The sequence below is a fragment of the Numida meleagris genome, chromosome 2 (genome assembly GCF_002078875.1).
Source record: "Numida meleagris isolate 19003 breed g44 Domestic line chromosome 2, NumMel1.0, whole genome shotgun sequence".
NCBI lineage: Eukaryota > Metazoa > Chordata > Aves > Galliformes > Numididae > Numida > Numida meleagris.
Window position 1 is genome coordinate 59,138,087 of NC_034410.1, and position 21,220 is coordinate 59,159,306.

A 21,220-nucleotide genomic window follows, 5' to 3' on the forward strand; every position below is an offset into this window, starting at 1 on the left:
AGTGAAGCCTATTAATTCTGACTTCCTGTGAATATTTATTTCACTTCCTGTCTCCATCCCCTTCCCAGTTCAGATATTCCATTTTTTAACAGGGAAAAAAAACTAGTTCACAACACATATGATTTGTAGGTTCAAACTCTAGTAATTTCTTCCTATCCTATGTGCTCTAAACATAATTACAAAACTATTAAGCATTCTCTTAAGTTGCGTTCTTTATGTTAAAATAATTGCACGCTATTTGACAAGAAAAAAAAAAATCAATTGCAGGAAATGCACATTTCCCACAGTTAAAAACAAAACCATACTGAGGAAACATCTTGTGAATGTAAGAGGAAAAGACCTACACTAGTTGGTCCTAAAATCAAGAGGTCTTATACCACCTGTCTCCAAAAGGGAACATAACATAATTACTGTCATTATGTGCAAATATAGTACCAAACAAGATGGTAAAAGTGTAGCCGACGGTGATATTCAGTGCTTTTATCTCAGAACCCAGAATCTTTCCTCTAAAAATCCATCAAAAGGTTTTAGGGTTGATCAATTAAGATACTAACATCATAGCCATCTATATAATTTACATTCATTAAGAAAACTGGAAATGAATATTCAACAATTGTTTTTGATCACCTATCTCTGGCAAATTAAAATTAATCATTGTTAGCAAGCAGTAAGAGTAAAGATCAGGAATTTAAGGATCAGCATTTCCTAGTATCTTTGTAGCAATTCAGATCCAGACTGATGATTTTTTATCTTGATATTTTAGATGACAAGAATCAATCACATCTTGTGGTTCCTCATAACAGTCTAAACAAGAGATACATTCAAAAATATATCTTAAAAAACGTGCTCACTGAAAATAGGCTCTGCACAAGCAACATGTAGAACTTTTTAATTAAAGTCAGATTAAATTTCAGTCCTAAATCCTGCTCATCATCTGCTTCGGTAACAACCAGACACTAAATTTAAAGTGGGAAGAAGAGTATGACTTGCAAAAACACTGATTCAATCTTAAACCAGCTGTTTTTTTCTCAGTATAGAAGCATGACTACGGAGTTCTAGACATAGTACAGAAAAAATATATGAAAAGAGTTCCATTTCTCTTCTCCTTTGCAAGTAAATAATTTATTTTTTATTCATAAATTGTCAGGAATTTAAAAAAAAAATCAAATGATATATCTTGTCTAAGAATGCAGACAAAAATATCCACAGAAGAAAATACATTGAAACTGCATTCAGAAGGAAACTATATATTTGGAATACAAAGACACATTATAAAAGAAGTAGTAGCTAACTTGGGTAATTAAAACTCAAAAAGATTAGCCTGAAAAAAAAAAAAAACATTTCTAGAAAACAGTATTTTTAAAAATGAGATAAAAGGCAGACAGGAGTTAAAGCTTGCATTGGAAGCAGGCCCTGATGACTAGGTAGGACTGTTGCCTCTTTTTTTTTTTTTTTTTAGGTCTTACCATATTATACTACTTGTCTTGATACCATATATTACATTTTTGTATTTGTTGGTCTTTGAATTGTTCATTCTTTGAGATCTTGTTTTATATTAGGTTTGCATAATAGAGCTCAGTCTTTGATGGACAGCTTACTAACAACATCCTAATAGGAGATAAAACTGCAGAATATTTGTCTGGTTAGTCAATTTAAAGCTTTCCAAAGAAAAATGCTCCTGGATTTCATATACTTTTTAGCCAAGAAAACCAACTACTGGAGATGGCTGAGATATTTCTTTCCACTACCATTAGGAACAGAACAAATACCTTACTCCTAGCCTCCCTACACATGAAGTTTTAAGAGGCAAACTGTGGGCCATTCAGCATCTATCCAGGATTAAAGGAACTTCCATGCAACATCTGACCACTAATCAATCAATCGCTCTATTTGGATTTTTAGCTATACATTTCTTCTATTTCAGCTACTAAATTTTAGGTTAGTGCCAACAAGTCTGTCTAGCTACACAATTGAAAATTCAGCAAGCGTGCCAAAGAACTAAATGAAGCTGGGAGGAGAAGCTGACACCAGAAAAGAACCTGGTGAGCTTCTACAAAAGTAAGTGAAGGCATCAGCACCTGGGGAGGAATAACCCCATACATCAGTAGAAGTTAAAGGCTCACCTACTGGAAAAGAACTCTGAGAAGGATCTGGGTATCTTGTGGATAACAGGTTGACCGTGAGCCAGCAGTGTGCCTGGTGGCCAAGATGGCCAGTGGTATCCTGGGATGCATAAGAAAGAACATGGCTATTGGGTTGAGGGAGGTGATCCTCCCTCTCTACTCTGTCCTGGGGAGGCCACGTCTGGAATACTGTGTCCAGTTCTGGGCTCCCTTATTCAAAAAGGACAGGGATCTCCTAGAAAGAGTCAAGCAGAGGGTGACAAGGATGATCAGGGGTCTGAAGCATCGCCTGTAGGAGGAAAGGCTGAGAGACCCGGGACACTTCAGTCTCTTGAGCAGAAGGCTGAGAGGGGATCTCATAACTGTTTATAAGTATCTAAAATGTGGCAGTCAAGTGGATGGGGCCAGGCTCTTTTCAGTGGTGCGTAGCGACTGAACAAGGGGCAATAGGCAAAAACTGTAACACAGGAAGTTCCATGCAAACATGGGGAAGAACTTCTTTGCTGTGAGGGTGACAGAGCACTGGAACAGGCTGCCCAGAGGTTGTGGAGTCTCCTCTGGAGATTTTCAAGACCTGCCTGGACACTTCCTGTGCGACCTGCTGTAGGGAACATCTTTCAGCAAGGGAGTTGGTCTTGATGGTCTCCAGAGGTCCTTTCCAGACCCTACTGTTCTGTGACTCTGCAATTCTTTACTTTTTTATAGCTAACAGTAAGCCTTCAGAAAGAAGTAATTTCTGTAAGTAATAGTTATACTATAATATGATGTAAATACCTCCTCTTTTACCGAAAAATGAAGCACACACAAAAAAAGGAGAGTATAATGAAGGTAAGTAATAAGAGTATACACACATGGAGGCACTTGAAAAGTAACTTTCTGTGTACTGTGCATCTTATGAAGCCCAGTTTCTTTCCTGAAAGACAAAAACTATTTAGGCTCTATACGTAAACTAGAGTTACTAAGAACCAACCACATATAGGCAGTAATTGTCATTTCTCCCTTTCCAGTTGCTAGCTTTCATAATTAGGCGGAGGTTTAATTATTCTGTGAAATACTACCAAGACCAAGAGAACGATAGAAGCAAGAAAAGGGCAATAATTGCTAGAGAAAGCTTTGCTGCACAAGACTGTTTTTGTACTTCAAGATAATACTTAGGTGAGGATAGAGATGATATATTCAGATAATATTTAATGCCAGCATAAGAGAGAGATTAGTCAGATTCTCGGCCTCTTCTGAGCATGATGGACGTAGATAAATTTGAAGATAAATCCTTCCATGCACCATGCCTGAATAGGCACAGATGATAATACCTCATGGTTTAAAATAACCAAAAGCAATGAAATCAAAGCATGGTTAACCAAAGAGAATGTTGAGAACTTCTCCAAAACGTTCTATCAAAAAGTAAGATCAGAGCCACAAGTACGGAGGAAAAGGATATATACAGACATTGATAAAATACAGTACTCCACTTTAGTCTCAAGAGTAACTTCTATACAAATTTTTATTTAAAAGAACTACAATATATTCTGAAGTGATTTAAAACTACAGTGCCTTGAAGCACTGTTCAGGATTTGAACAGAATTTTGGTGAGAATTTGAGAATATATAATTTCAAAGACTACAGGTGAAATTAACTTTTTATAACATGTAACTATTCCCCCTTAGTAACTCATTTGAGCACAACTTACATGAACAGTTAGAAGACAAATTCTCAAGTACCTTCCCATTCTCCTCATATGCCTTCTTGCACTCTTGGATTAACTCTGCCTCACTCACTGGACAGAGATGTATGCGAGGAAGATGATTCTACTCAATGTCACTGATTAAATAAATCCAGAAAGAGGAGCATGGGAGGAGAAGCAAGATGGTGAAGACAAATAAAGGTCATAACAAATGCTTGCTGAAAGCTCCCAACTTCACAAACTGCAGAGATACAGAGAATATATGAAGTCCTGCAAAGCTTTAAATTCGGGATATGTAGACATCACACCATTCCTCCAAAACTAACTGCTTTGATCTACCAGGTGATGCAGCCAGACTTACAAGATGCGTAGTGTACCACATCATGGCTCTCTGTAACACACATAAGGCATCTAAAATTCACACAACACTGTTATAGCACACAATGGCTTCAAACCTTTAGAGGTTCCTGAACCAATATAGGGTGGAGACATAGAGGACCTAATGCAGAGCTTAGGACACATTGAACAAATTCATCAGTAATATCTCTTTGTAAAATTGGCTATATATTAGTAGGATAAAAAAAAAATTAAGTTAGGTGATTTCTGAAAGTATCCTGCACCAACAGGAGTCCAAACAGAGATGTGAAAGCAGAGGACAGAAGCAGTTCCACTCAATGTTTTCGTTCAGGTAAACAGTAAAACAGACAAAATCTCAGCACAATACTTTTATTATTTTTTTATTATTACTTTTTACTTTCAAGAAAACCCCATCTTGCTTTGAAAGGTGACACCTTTCCTGAAGCCAAATCCAAACAATATTTGAAACAAGTGTTCAAACTTAATATGTATATTTCTGATTTCCTATACACCAACATTTTTTCTTACCTAAAAATACACAATGAATCAAGAAAATGCAGCAGCCAGTAGATGACAACTGGGTTTATAATTACTTCAGCTTGGTGTTTCTGCTAAAGTATTTGGCATGGAAACAGCAGCACTGTCTTCTCTTGTCACTTTCAAATTTCTGGAATTGATGTAGCTGATGAAAACAGGTCAACTCGCACATCTAAAATTGCATTGAAAACTTGGGCTGTCTGCAAGCTTAAGATGTTTCTATTATTTCACAATTCATTTGCTTCTTGCTTTACAAGCACACCAACAAGGTTTTTTTTATTGAACAAACCTTCCCAAACACTCCGAAGTCAGAACACAACCATGGAGTAAAGCCTCGATTCAACTTGATTAGAACTTAATATGGCTGATTCTCTCAACCGAGGGAGGGGTGTCTTTTTTTTAAAAAAAAAAAAAAAAGTAAAACCTCAACAGAATGGAAAGACAAAGTATCAAAGATAGTAACTTCCGCTTAAGAGCTTATTTGATCACCTCACTCTTATAACTCCAGAGACAAAGGGAATATTCACCACTAGGTCTGCACTACCTAGCTAAGGAATAGAATGCGACCACAAAACCACATATCCTGCTGTATGTCTGCACAGCAGCTGCACACTGTTTTAAGCTGATATCCATGAGGGAAATTATTTAAGATGTAGCAGATAGCTCAAAGCTTTGCAAACACTTCTGTACAGGGATTGTTCACCACCTAGCTGCCCCCTGTAAGGGATGAAGAATTATCAGTGAATCCTTGGCTACTCAGCTCATTACAAATTCTTATTTATATTTCTTTAAACAATGGCTTCTCAAATTACTCAGACTATTCTCTGTATCACTTCAAATTAATGTCATCGGTAATCACAAAATACTGACGATACAACATCAACTCCCAGAATCCCAGATCTATACCAAGCCAAATAAGAATGCAGATTAGAAGAATAATAATCCAGTATAGTCAAAACCATGCTGCTTTAAGTTACTCAGATCAATGGGAAGTTCGATTGTTCAACAGAAGACAAGGTTCTCAGGTTCTACTGTATCTCACAAAGGGCTGTAACATGAAGATCGATTTTCTAAATGTAACAAAGCACTAAGGAATTCAGTTAAATAACCAGAGAGCACAGAAAAACCAAGTTCTCCGCAATGAAGACAGCAAGCAAAGTTGACATTTGTACATTTTATTTCCAAGGAAAGAGTAGGCAGATAAGAAAGCAGCAAAACCATAAATGAATGTCAGGAATGACTTTATAGCATCAGCTCTGAAGGTAGCAGACAGTCAATAAACTCCAACTACTAGATTCATGTTTAAATAAATAGTCCCAGAACAGCATACTGATGGTAAAAATTGAGTATTAAATTTAAAAGATTTTACAAAGAAATGTGTTCATAAATGTTGAGTTGTAAATACTAGTTACAAACAAAAAGGAACACTTATAGTTGCTGATCTGCAATTCAGTTTTAAGATATTTCTGGCACCTAAACAAGATCCAAAGCAAAACCTTAGAAATTTCACCTGTTATGTCTGGTACAGTTACATTACCTAAACTAAGGTGTTTGCTTTTTTGTTGCTGTTGTTTTAATTACTTCTACTCTCTGATTCAAGCTTTAGTCAACAAAAAAGCTGAGAGAGGGACTTGGTTCTTGATTTTTATCATAAGAAATAAAAGACAAAAAAATGAGAACTCAAAACTTGTGTCACTATTACTTAAGCAGTCTTCTGTGCAATGTACATTTCTATATGCTTAGGATTAGCACTTCTGACAATGAAACAGAAATGTTTTCCCTCAGCCAGATTGCTTGAGCATCCTTTCGGCTGACCTTTAGGTCAACTATTACTTCAAAATACCATTGAGATTGAATAGATTTAAGGAACGAAAAAAATCAATAAAAGCAAAAACTACTACCAAAATACTGTTGAAACAGAGAGGAAAACTCCTGAAGAATCAAATGCTTTTGCAGTGGGGATTTTTTTTACCTCTATAATGAAACAAAGCTACAAAAGTAGCTGAAATCTTTCAGTGTCCTTCAGCAAAATATCTCCATCAGCTTCATACTGTAAGATGTGTAAGTGGATGAAAACTAAATTTGGTTTTCATAAGAAACAGCAAACACCAACTGGTAGTCAACAATAAGTACAACTAAAACCAAATACTACCACATGTACGCAGCAGTTTCAGGGTACAGTGAAAGCATTTCTTTCAGTGGTTCAAAGAAAAGAAACCAATATTTATCCCGATGAAGAACAGTAGGTGATTATTTTTCTGGTGCAACATTCAAAAGAAAAATAAGGCAATAATGGCATTAAAACAGAAGAAAATGGTGTGAGGGAAATCAGTGAAATTATTAAAAGCAAGTAAACATTTTGTCCTATCTTAAGAGACTAACAGAAATTATTTAGATTTGAAATGCATTCCAAACCGGAAGTTGAAATGTGAAATAAATTTTCCTTTAAAGCTTGCATCTTCCTATGTAGGCTTTGCTAAGCACCCTGTTATTATGGGCTTACTTTCATTCTGTTGATATTAAAAGAAGGGGATCCATTTTTAAATTTAATCTTGTTGAGCTTTTATCTTTGTATACAAAGTCACCGAACCACCAAAGGATAAATGCAACAGCAGAGTTCTAGTGATTTTTATCATACAACCAAAAATTTAGAAATCCAAATTGAAAGCTGAAATTGGAAAGAAGCTACAAATACCACCACAATCAAAGGTGGTATATTCAGTTTTTTAATAGAAAGGAAGAAGGTTCTTGCAGAGTTGTTTTTGGTGAGCCATAAAACAAAATCCAGACCTTGCTTCAACTTTAACTTGGCCATCAGTTTCCCTATAGGCATTAAAAGTAAATGTGTATATATACACACACACACATATATATATTATAATATATATATTAATATATATTAAAATTAAGAGTATTCAAGAACTGGCCATAGTTTGTTCCAAAGTCATTTAATATCATGCTACAAGTTCACAAAAATAGTAAAAAAAAAAAAAAAAAAAGAAAAGCCTGTGACCACATACGCAGTATTTACCTAAAACATATGCAGTGTTCCACACAGCCTGAATGCAGTTTTGGTGGCTGATTGTAACCTGTATGACTTCAGGCATCCTCAGCACATCCTTCTGACAAAGAAATGCAAAACCTCTCTCACAGAAGTGTTATCAACAAATATATTTTACACTTTTTTTTAAACAATTTTCAAATATTTTAAATTATCAAAGATCTCAAGAAAACAATCCATACTGAAGAGGGATAGAATGTATCTGGAGAAACAACTGCTGCTCAAAAGCAGGAAATGGATTTTGGTGTGGTAATGATGAATACCTGAGCTCTGTTTTTCTGCCACTAGCCACAGGGAATGAATGAATTTGATAAATAAGGTAGTTTTGAGGTGAGAGAGAGACTATGAAGCAATGATTAGGGCAGTCCTAAAGCTTCTGTTACTGGTACTGTAACACTGGCAAAAGAATACCTGGTACTAACAGATAGATACAATTTGCAGATTACACTCAGTAATCAGCACTATATAAAGGTAGAGAAATGTTATGCAGGGTTGACATAACATTCAACATTTACTAGAAGACATTGATAAAAGGTGGTCTAAGAAGCAGAGGATCCAGCAGAAGCATTCTGTCTTAATTACAGGTCACAAAAGCTAACAAAGAAAACAATGCATTTTTGCCTATTCGAAGACGAAGAAACCATAGGGAGAAAGTACATTACAAATCTCTTTTTGCTTGTTTCATTGTCTTTCTCCATCAGGCAAAGATCATCAGAAAAAGGGCAAAATTAAATCAAAGGAAAAAGTGACAGAAATTATATTGAACATTCACACTTTGCAAATAATATTTTAAAAATACCGAAGATATTAATAAAACCTTTTGATCTGCTATTTACAAAACCTTGCCCCATATTTATAAAAAAATATTATTTGGAGCATTTATAGAAGCAAAATCCACTAATAATGAAGCAGCTTGATCTTTTGGGGGAGGGTTTGGTACATGCAAAATACCGTACCAGAAGTCTTCCTGCAAACAAAAGAAATTCAGTGTCCTAAAATTATGCAGAACGAAGCACAATTATCAAGGGACTTTGCAAAAAGGTTGTGCAAGCTCAGCTTTTCAGGATCAATAGGAATTCTCAATCCTCATGTCTGTCCAAAGTAGTGCAGTACAGCCACTGAAAAATCTACTCCAGCAGAAGACCAATCAAGAATAATATAGCATGCAACCTTACTTCAAAGAAATTTTTACTGAGAACCATGAAACATGTAACTAGAGCCTTAGAAATAATTTACAGTGCATTTAATGTTTGAAGGAAGAATATACTTTTTTGAAACATATGCAACAATACTTTTATATATCAAAAATCCATTTGACAAATTAACATGTGAAGTTTAGAAGAGTCATAAAACTACAATTTAAATTTATTGCTGCCAGATGGGAGGCAATCATTACTGGAGATAAAGTGCTGCTCTAGCTTATCACATGGGAAGCATTATGGAACCTAAACAAAGTCTGCAGACACAGAAGTCTTCTTTTAGGCAACACAATTTTGTACGGCAGGGTACTACCCATTCTGTCCTCTCTCTTCCAATCTTGTTAAAAGAATTTAGGTAAACACGGTCCTTTATAGTAATACTGCAGGAGTTATAGATAATATTTGAAGCACACAAGGAAAACTGCAGTATTACTTTTCTCTGTTTTTTTTTAAATGTTAGTGGGTAAATAACTACTAATTGGCCTAAGTAAGATGGAACTTTTCCCAAAAGCAGACTAATCTGATTTGTCTAAGGAAGTTTATGGATTTACTTTTTGGATGTTTATGTCAGTTAAGCCTAACATAAGCCTTTTTATCAACTGCTGCAATCCTTACAGCTCCTTATGTTCCCAAAGCAATTAGAAAAAGGGATAAAAGCAACAAAAGACTATACAGAAAAAATAAACTTCACTGTAGTAACTGATTAGGACATTTTCATACACAGTCAACTCTAATCTATATTATGCATTGCTGTAAACTTTATACCCTTTTGAATGAGAAAGTGAATCAAACCTTCTCCAGGAGCATAAAAACAGTATGTCATCAACAGGGAAACACTTCAACCCATCAGGCTCCTCAACTACTTTGCTAATTACCAAAGCAGAGGATTATACATTGTTTGGTAACAAAGAAACCTTTAAAGTCAAAAAAGAAAATTTAGTTATAAATATACCTAAGAACATATTTTCACATTAGGTAAAGCAGTTCTTCAAACGTCACCAGAAAGAAAAAAAGTTAGTTCCACTGAAGCCTTTGGTATATTCATATTTTGAATATATCCAAACAAGAAGAGACTCAAAATTTTTTAGATTTCTTCAATCATTTTCCTTCTATGTCTGTTCTCAAATAAAATACTGAAAACAAAGGATTCTTAAATAGGAAATGCTAAAAAGTTAGAATCTTAACAATTATATTTCAAGTCAAATGACACAGTAAAATGTATTCGCTTATTTCCAGTGGCAAGGGAGTACTTGCTATTTAAAACATGTTCCTACAAGATGTTACTGTTAGTCATCTCCTTTTAATTGATAAAATTACCAGGAGGTGCTATTTTTTGAGAAAACTGATCTCTGAAATGCTACAATAGGTATTAAGAGCTTCATAGCTTCAGGACAGAATCATTGTAGCACTCCTCACAATCATGCAGTTTGGTGCATGTAAAAACCAGCACAAAAGTGAGCTTCTAACACTGCTTCCTAAACAACAATATGCACTGTCTTGAGAATGCAAGAAATGCCATAGGAGACTGGAGCAACACAAGGAGCTTTCTGGAATAAGAAACCGTACATTCTCAGCAGGAGGACTAAAGCATGAGGAATAGGATTGTGCCTGAGGAATGAACAAGATACTAACGGCATGGTTTAATGCTAACATATATGCAATCAACTGCAGCAAGACTAACCACAGAGAAGGCAGAACCTGGTTTCCATACTACAGCACTGGTACCCTGATCAATGAACACAAGAAAAAACATGAAAGAGAGTACTTAAAATCCAGGGATAAATGTGCTGAAAAACAAGCAACTCCTCCCCCACCCAACTGCATTCTTTAACATACATTGTGGAAAACACCTTGGACTGATGAATCTACCTTTAAACTAGCACTCACTGCAATGATTAAAAGCAAAAGAATCGATCTGTTTGAACAGAAATAAACTGCTCTATTTAATAGGGAGACCTATTTCTAAAAGTCAGTTCCCATAGTTACCAAAAGCTGCATTTCAAAGGTTCAATGTTGACCCGAAGTGCTTTCTTCTGAATCTTTTATATAGAAAGATTGTTCAAAAGACTTGAAATACTTGAGCTTCTAGCTTAATCTCTGAAACAACTTTACAGTAAAATTACTTTTTGTTACATCCTTGAAATTAACTACAGTTTCTAGAGTTTGTGCTCATCAGTTTTCTTTCCTACATGGTCAACACTCAGGAAACACCTTTTTACACAAAACTAATCACTCCCTGAACATAACTTTTTTATGCTAAAGAGAGAGCATAGGCTCCTGAACCCCCACTGGATTCTTTCGCTATTTGGTATTGCAGTAAAAACCCCAAGCAGTAAATAGAGGAACAGATAATCAGAGTTCAAAACATAAATAACAAATGGCACTCACATTAAGCTAACTGGCTGTTCGTTCTTCAAGTATCTACACTGGCAAGTGTCCTTCTAGTAATGAGCTGGCAGTTAATTTCTTACCTAAACAAATACTATGGGAACGATCAACCAGAAATTACCTGCATTTTTCCTGTTTTGTCTAGATCTGGCCAAATGTAATCAGCTTACAATTATGTTAAGTAGCTTGCTTAGCATTCTATTTATAAAACTGATTAGATGCTAAGCAGTGCAGGCAACAGTTTAACACTTTATTTTGATGATAGAAGCAGAGGCTGGGGGAAGGAAACAGGAAGGAAGGAAGAGCGGGACTGAGGTGAGAGGGAAGACAGGACTCAAGACAACTTCTGAAAGATTATTGTATTTTGGGGAGTGTAGATCTATTGCTTTATGCACATTTTACATTTACGTGTTAGTTGGTTAAATGGCACATACTTAGAATTTTGAAAATATTATTACTAAATATATAACTATTTAAATAAGTCAGAAGAAATTCAGACAGATTGACTAGAGTCGGTCTTCCAGGAGGGAGTGGAAAGGATGTTGCCCAGACTTAGAAAAGAGTAAATCCAAGCTTCAGGAAAATGAGTAGATCACTGATGAGGTTCTGAGGTTCAGCTACCTGAATAGGGCTGAAAAGCTAAAGGAAAATGGCGTGAGAAACTGCTGGATGTGACAGACAGCACCATGAGGTGTAGCTGGATTGCACAGGTGGTTAAAGGGGAGTTGCATCAAAAACAGCCAAACTTCATAGACAACTGAAGGCAACTAGGAGTTTCTGAGATACGGAAATTGAATGCAAGCAGTACAAAAGGTAACCAAATGTCTAACATTACAAAATTACATAGATAGTAGCAGCAGAAATTTGAGCAGAGATGTAGCAGGATTAAGATCAATGGGGAAAACATCCTAATTAGGACCACAAACCAAATCAGTTGTTCTGAGCATACTACAGAAGTCAAATTTTCTTCCACAATAATAAGAACTGGGGAGGGTGCCAGGTTGCTTCCCCAACCTAACAGAAGAGGATGCTCAGATCAAGCAATCCAGTTAACCTCATGTTGATGCCTGCAACTGCATCTACCCACACAGGTCTATCAAAGACCATCTTTGACACATGGTTCCAATTTAACTCCTCATTTCCTCACCTATGTCACAGAATTAATACTGTTTTTCTTCTCACCTCCTTCAATAAGTTTCTTTTTCGCACCATCAGTGACAAACCCAAGAAAGTAAGTTTAAGTTCCTAACATTTATCTCTTGCTATGTTAACTTTTACAGAAACATGAAGTATAAGCATCAGAGGTTCTGTGGTTGACTTTTCACACATGCTGTTCAAGTTGGACTTGAATTCTTAGTAGTAATGCCATGTCTCTGCATGAAAGGGAATGACAGATGAGTAATAACTATCACATGGAGTGGAAAATATTTGTAGGATATGATACTACTGAAAAGATGCCAGAGGAAAAATAAGTTAACTTTGCAGGTTACAATGAGGAAAAAAATATAAACATCAGGGCAAGGAATTAAACCAACCAACAATTTATCAGAGCTCATAATAGCTCACAATAGCCCTTACTCCGACTGTTTTTAGAGGATAATATGCACAACTTCATCTTAACAACAATGTAGCAATAATTTTCCAAATATATACTCTTCATTCATCACCAAATGTTGGAGCAAAACTCAATGAATCTATTACAAATTTGCAACGTCCTGTCAAAGACTACAGTTTATTTAAAAGATAAAACAAAATGGATTCTACTGTGTACAAAAAAAGACAAAAAAATCACAAGGGGGTTATACTTAGTTATATTTACAGTAATTGCTTTATTTACCTTTTTGTTTTCTTGTAATTTTCCAGCTGTAACGTCTGCACGCATTTGTATCTTTCCAATTCACACTGTTCACATAGGTCCTCAAGACACAATAGGTGAGTCTCCATTTCTTGAAAGTTTGCCTCTAGACGGGCTACATGAAATATTTATATGAACATCAAACTGTACCAATAGATGGACAACCCACCCAAACAGAAATGGGAATTCACAGAGGTAAATAATTGATTAACACCATAGTAATTACACATACATAAATGGCTCAGAAAGATAAACACATCTCAGATCACATAGTAAAGAGTGACAAGAGAACCAATTTAAGTGAGATCTAGCTGTGGCTCTCTTTGCATTAAGATGCTGAATCACTTGCTATATTTGCCCCAGCATAACTCAGACCTGTGGTCTGTACTTGGTGAAAAGAAGCAGCCAGAATCTGTAACTTAATTTGCTTGTCAAGCACACTGACAGTTTAATCCTTCCGGCATTATACCAATCCGAGGAAGGAAGCTGTACTGAACAAAACCAGTACTGATCCTAAACATTCAACTGAAGTAAAACATACTGCGAGAATTAACTCTTACATGACCTTGTGATGACATAAAACACAGGCTCTGAGAATTTACCAGTAAAGGTAGAGATTTGCCCATCAATCTATCCCACATATGCACAAAAAAAACATTTAAATCTCTAAGTTTAAACTCTAGAATTATGGATAAAGAGATCATGCCCATGAAAAGCCCTGAGAAACCTTATCTCATAGTTCACCCTGTTCTGAGCAGAAATTTAGACCCCCCAAGTATCTTCTGACCTGAATTATCTATCCTATGCCAATCTTATATCAAAAAACTCTCTCCTTATGGGTGATTAAATACCCAGTTCCATGTCCCTCATCAGGATCCCAAAGTGGAAAAACTAATTTTCCAAAATTCTAATGAACTAATCACTCCAGGATGGAGCTCCGTGAATGCAACATTATTATCTGTGCTCTTGCCATGATTTCTCCTGTACCAGAGGGAAAAAGGATAAATTACATTTACATGCTTTTAAACAAACAAACAAGCAAAGAGTAGATCACAGAACCACAGGATTGACTTTGAGTTGAAAGGGACCTTTTAAAGGTCATCTAGTCCAACTCTCCTGAAATGAACACGGACATCCATAGCTTGATCAGATTGCACAGAGCCCCATCCAGCCTGACCTTGAGTGTCTCCAGGGAAGGGGCATCCACCAACTCTCTGGGCAATTGTTCCAGTGCTTCACTACCCTTACTGCTATTATTTTTTTTTCCTTACAACCAATCTAAATCTCCACTCTTTTAGTTTGAAATCATTTCCCGATGTCCTGTCACATGAGAACCTCCTAAAGATGGAAGTTTGCAGTTTAGAATTAGATGCACTAATCTGAAACTTGATTGTCGATGCAAAAAACTACACAGATGATGGAATTAAATAGCAGAAAACCTAAAGCAATTCTAGTTTTGGCAAAAGGCTATGCTCCTCCTGAAGACATTTCTGTCAAATCTCCAAATACTGCTTTGACTGTGCTACTTGGAGCCTATCCTGGAACATACAAAATTTCAGCTTGCTTGTCTATTACAATTAGAGATCAGTATCACAGCAGTCCCGCTAGACCAGCAGTTAAAAGTCTCCATACGCAAATTCACAAGCATGCGTATTCATATGTGCAGCTCCAATTACTTTCAAAGTTTTTTTATTGCTAACAAGAAAGTAAGGTAATGCCCCATGGCATCTAGAAATGGAAAAACGATTCATATAATTAGCAAAGATCATTTGAAAGAAAGCTACTGACAATTCATGTGGAAACAAGTCTGGGGAAAAAATTGTTCCAGTTAGATTATGATGCGGAACATGCATTGCTTATCACACTCCACTTTCTCTCTCAAAAAATCCAGCATTTATTCAAAGCATAATACCATATAACTGTAATTACAATTGGTTGTCCCTTTTTGCTTAAAGTACGGACTCTTCTAAGTGCATTAAAAAACAAATGTTTAAATCATGCTAACTTGCCTTTTAGAATGATTGCTCACATAACAGTTTTGCAAAATCCACAAACACTGCAGGGTTCAAGGTAATTTAGTAAGGTACCTATCAACCGCTGATTTTTTCCACTTAAAAACACCACACACACACACAAAAAAACCTCTTCTGTACTTGGTATTGAAATAATACTAAAAGACAACTACAAAGAACAGGAAAATATAACGAAGAAAAAGTGAATTGTAGAGGCCAACTGATTCCTAGTACTAGCATTTGAGCAGCCTCTAGTGGGAGCTGCAGAAAATAGAGCACACCTGAAGAACAGGAACAACTTCAGAACACTCCAGAAGACAACCTTGCTTTGCTGCAACACAGATTTCAGATCTTTTCTTTCCAAAATGAATGGCAACTTAGTGCTTTTCACAAGCAATGTTGCCACAGCAATTGCACAGCACTAGCTACAGTTGTGAACTGACATCTCTTCTTCCCAAATGAGAATACAAAGCACTATGCATCAACAAGTTTCAGGCAAAGCTGAATTGTGTATAATTGCTGTGTATTTAATTTAATCTAATGAAACTTAAGCCATGAAGGTTTGATCAGTTCTCATCTATATCCACAGATGAATAAGCTCATACTTTTAAGAAGGTATTCACCAAAAATACCACATTTAAAAATTCTTTATTTCCAGTTCATTGCTTGCAGTGGCAACTGAAATGAGCCTGCCTCAGAAAGCCAGCTAATCTAAGGAGTACTTCCATGACTACTGTGTTTTTTTTTGTTCAAAATTTCAATTTAAAAAACCTGAAATCTGTATATATCAAGATAGGCTCCAAGCAGGACAGACAAACCACCATCTTTTAAATGGGGTTGTAATTTAAACAGAAACGAGAAAATAGAAATTAAACTTAAGTAAGTTTATAAGGACAGATCAGAGTCATGACATTTTAGAACTCAAAACATCATAGGTAAAGAAGCCACCTGTATGCAGAATATTTAGCTCAAAGGATTTATACCTGCCTTTTGACAGGCAACTTGTACTTCAAGAACTCCTACAACTGATCATCAGGCATCAATTACCATCACACTCTGAAATAAGGCTATGCGGGAGAAAAAACACTCATTGTACCTTTAAATTAGGAGTTTTCCTATATGTTAATAAACAACACTTGGTAGAAATACAATACTTTATTAGATATCTGAAAAAAAAAAAGACTTGTACTTTAGGTCACATCTGTTCAACTGCACTAGTTTGGCCTGTATTTCCTCATGTGATCACATGTGCAACAATGTTATTAGAAGTTTAGATAAAAAAATTAGAACTAGGTAAACTTTTTTTTAAAAGTCTTCTGATCAAACATTAACATACATTAGATTGAATTATCTTTCATCAATTTACACAGTCGTCTTTACTTACCAGATACTAATGTATTAAGATACTTATCTACAATTCAACAATGACAGAAAAAAAATAAAATAAATCTCAAAGATTGGGAAGCAGCAGCTTTTATCTCTGTGACTATGTATCAGTCCTCTTTTTCTTTCCACTCTTGCCAATCTAAATATTTTCAACATTTGGTCCGTTACTTATGTTTATGACCAACCTCCCTGAAATCAGTATCAAGTCGATGCTTAATGTTAGATGTTTGGTTAAAAAAAGAAAAAAGTGATAATTGGATTTGAATCAACGTTTATGTACACTGATTTGCTGAAATCAAAATAGACATTTGAGCAAATGCCCCTGATAAAACATGAGGCATATTCTGTATTACAAAAAGTATGCCAAATATTGGCAGATATTTTCCTACAATATCTCAAATAAAAAATGTCTTAAATGATGATTCAGATACTGGACTTTGAAAGGACAGTTGCCCTTTTCACTTATACAAGAATAATTTTTTTCTTCAAGGATTTCAGCAACAGCTACAGTATCATATATAGCACATTTATAAGACTTCTTAATGGAAGAGAGGACTGACTGATAATGAGAGTACCTAAGTTAAAGGACTTTATAAAGCGCTAATAAAAAACATGTCTCGTTATACACAGGAAAAGCTGAAAAATCTGTACATGACTTACACTGGTTTTATGAAGGTCACAAAAAAGGTTATTTTCCATTATCTGAAATTTATTTGACCAAAAGCAGCCAGAGTTCCCTACTTACTTTCAAAATGAAAGCATTAACAGATTTATTAGAGGCACAGTATGTCACAGCACAGAACTATTACACATTCCTGAAATGATTAGCCAAAGTACATCTTCAATGCATAAACCAGGACGTAGCAGCTTATTGTTCTATATTCATTTATTATTATTATTTTTAAGACAATATTAATCACCTCTTGGAAGTGAATACCTGCTTTTTCTAAGTATAAGCTGTATCTCAGATTTACACAAGAATAAAAACAGTAAGGAGAATATCACAGCAAAGTTCTGCCATTCTGAAAGTGATTTACCAGATGTTGAATTTGGTACAAATGGTACCTCTCTCTTCAGTTATATAAAAATTATCAGGAAAAAAAAACATTTAAAAAAAATCACACTGGTCAGGAAGAACTAATAAAAACATCTAGTTAAATTACATGAAATCTGACATGTGAAGTGAGGCTAGAAGATGTGGTTCAGATCTCACGACCTTAGTAGCGTATCTCAAAATTAGCTTCCCAGTGCAGACTGCTTAATAGTTCCTTATCTGCTGATTAAGTAAAATAAAAAAATTTCTTAAGACACTGAGACTCTCCCAGCTAATTTTATAGTCAGGGTGCAATTAATTCTGGTTCATAAAACTGTAACATTAAGATTGGAAAGGTAACCCAAATTCATTAAAATTTATGGCACTTGCAGTTATGAAGAAATCTTTATTTTTATAAAGAAATTTCCATTAGGTTTTATTATATTATCTTTGACCAGTAGGCTGCATCACTTTATGCATGATGATATTAAATTCAGTATTTAAATAAATCAGTATGCGAGTAGATATTTCCCTAGAAAATAAGTGAGATTTTCAAAAAGCCAATATTAAATGGCTACTGCACATAATGAAGCCTTATGAAGTCATGTGGTACAAGATAACTGTAATAAAAAATGAAATACATTCTTTGCTTCAAAAAGAAATAACGAAGTTACTACTAGCTTACCTAGGAACAAAAGTTCCCTGCCCCCCAGAACAAATGATGATTTAAAACAAATTATTAAATCCAATGACAAAGACTCATACAAAAAAGTGACTACACACACAAGCATTGACATTACTTACATATCATTCAGAATTTAAGACTTCAATAATAATCATTTTCAACTGTTCACATCAAGACACACAGTTGCCATACAACCTTTTCCCCTCATATTAAGGCACATACTACATTGAGAGCAACCACAACAAATTTTACTCCTTTATAAAACCAGTGAAAGAACAACTACCTTATAATGAAAACAATGTGTTTGCAGAGCAAAATTAAATTCTATTATCAAGTTCACAATATTTGAACTTCTGTCTAAGTCCCTGTACTGACTTGAATGCTTGTTATGTCTATAAAAGCTTACCTAGGCTTGCTGTAAGGCATTCCAGATCTGCTAAAAATCCAGGTATTTGTTGGAGCTGATCCTGTAGTTCCACCAGACTGTTCCTTTTTTTCTCCCAGTGTGCAGAAAGCATCACAACTTCACTGTCCACCAGCTGAAAGAAACAGGTTCTTGGTTTTACTTGCAAGTTTGTGTACTTGTTTATAAGCATTCTGAAGAAATTTTTTAATTCATGCTTCTGCAAGCATGAAGTCAATACAGAAATTTCACAGCACTACAACTCATATATTACTTGGGTAAATATCCAACATGCTTAAGAAACTCCTCCATAGTGCGAAACATTTGTATCAAAATGCACTGACTGAAACAAGATATAAAATTTTCTCACAATGTTAATCAATAAAGAACATATTTTACGAATTCTATCAACAGCAAACAGCATACATCTGAAACTGTGACAGTAGAGTTGCACTAGCACACAGTAACGACATAGCAGTGCTGCAATGTAAGGCTTACTTAAATTGATAACCAAGTTTAATATGAAGTCATGCCAATTTAATCAATAGGTGAAACTGACAAGTCAATATAACTTTTCCCATTTTCTCACCTTTTGCCACCCCAGAAAACAGAACATTTGGTTTAGAAGAAGCTTCTGTTTCAGAACTAGTTTCTTCATTACAAATTACAAGTCTGTGACACACTGCATTTACCTTCATTATATCAAAATCCACTGAGAAGGCAGCTGCCCATCTTCACAATAAAACTTCAAATTCTGCACATTATAAGTAGTTAAGAATGGTGGGTTTTTTTTTTAAAGTTACCTTTACATCAGTCTTCTCCTGCTGCTTTTGTGATAAACTTAATTGCACCAGTTGCAAACTCTTCTGAATACACTTCTCCAACTTTTGTTGTTCTTGTTTGATTCTCTGTAGCTTTTATTATACTGTAAAAGTATATTATTACACAATAAAAGATACAGAGGAGGACACACTATTTAAAAGTGTTTGTTTGTTTTTTTTTAAAATGTAATAAACATAGGTCAGATTCTACAAAACACAGCAAAATCAAGAGATCTTAGGTAACAAATGTTTCCCTTAAATATGACACCTGAGATTTTTCGATTATAGCTTCCCTGGTCTTAGTTCCATTACTCATTTTTCCTCTCGCACAGAACTGCAGCTCTTGGATCTGCCATCTGAGTGCTTCAGTTTTCATACAATTTACTTGGAGAAACTGAAAAAGTCTGAGAAATAGGGAAAGGAAGTTCTTAAAAATTTACAGTATAATTCTACAGACTTCAGGCAGATGCCTTCAGAAGAATGACAACTTCTTCTGTTTCCAAATCCTTCTGACTACCCACCCCTGTCAAAAAGCCATTCTGTTTTACCAGACAAGGCTTGAAATACTATTCCAAAGCTCAGTGAGTAATCAAACGTTTCAGAAGACTGACATCCTTGTTTTAAATAAAGCCAAATCAATTTCTGAGAGTGAAATAAGGAATTCATATCAATTAAACATCAAATAAAAAAAATAAGATTTTTTTTTGTATAAGATGGTACAAAGACCAGAGATAATTACATGTAACTAAGATTACAAGTATCCAAAAGCAGTATTTTTAGAGTAATTTTGTAGATGGAAATGTTAATTAGCATCTGTAATTTAACACAGTAAGACAGCAGGCAGCAATTAAACCTTGAAATTTTCATGCTCCTTTCTCTATTCAAGAGAGCTGTCTGATTTATTTGCTATTGGCCACTACCAGAAACAGGCTACTGGACAAGTGGACCTTTAGGCCTGATACAATACAACCAATCCTGTGTGGTTACACAGTTCTGATGTTATTGAAACGTGTATTTTCTACTTTCATAAAAGTATATTTTAGATTCTCTCAAAATTAGATACCTGAACTTTATAAAATGAAAAGACTAGAACATTTTCTAATTTTCCCAAGCAGCCACAACAGGTGAGATTAAGTTTATGCTAGTTTTATACACATGAAAACTTGCACTGTTTTTAGAACTACAATTTTTGAAGCGGACAATTGCAAGTACTGCAGAATTGTACGAAACCTATTTAAGACATCTTCTAAAAATAATAATGAGTAGTAAAATGCACAAAACTGGCATAGAATTTCATCTCTAGTAACTGAAGGTCTCCACTAGAATTGGTAGAAAAGGTGTGCATACAAAGCAAGAGAAAGAAGATAATATCTTTCTTACCCTAAGCACAGCTTTTCAAATACATTAAGCAGTGAGTTTTTTATATATTGGAAGAAGACAGAGAGAAAGCTCCTACAGAGACCAGAAGAATCAGGAAGTATGCTAAGTGAAAGCTGCAGCCAGGACAGAGAACCACAGAGCTCGGTCCTTCTCTGCATCACATCACACAGCCCCTTAAGAAGGGCCTGAAATGGGAGGTCTCGTGGGGACAAGATCAATGCAAAGGCAGCACTTACAGTAGCCTTCCTTTCTCTTTGTGCCACAGATAAACCACAGAACTCATTGCTTTACTTCCAGAA

General features: G+C 35.3%; 1 protein-coding gene across 1 annotated transcript in view; it reads right to left on the bottom strand.

Annotated features, from left to right (window-relative positions):
- DTNBP1 (dystrobrevin binding protein 1) overlaps positions 1-21,220 on the bottom strand; it is a 67,727-nt gene that overhangs the window by 39,749 nt on the left and 6,758 nt on the right. Inside the window, exons 5-6 of the mRNA XM_021388286.1 lie at positions 18,724-18,856; positions 13,184-13,316 (exon numbers count right to left, since the gene is read on the bottom strand). Coding sequence (XP_021243961.1) covers positions 13,184-13,316; positions 18,724-18,856 — 266 coding nt within the window. The remainder of the gene's footprint in view (positions 1-13,183; positions 13,317-18,723; positions 18,857-21,220) is intronic.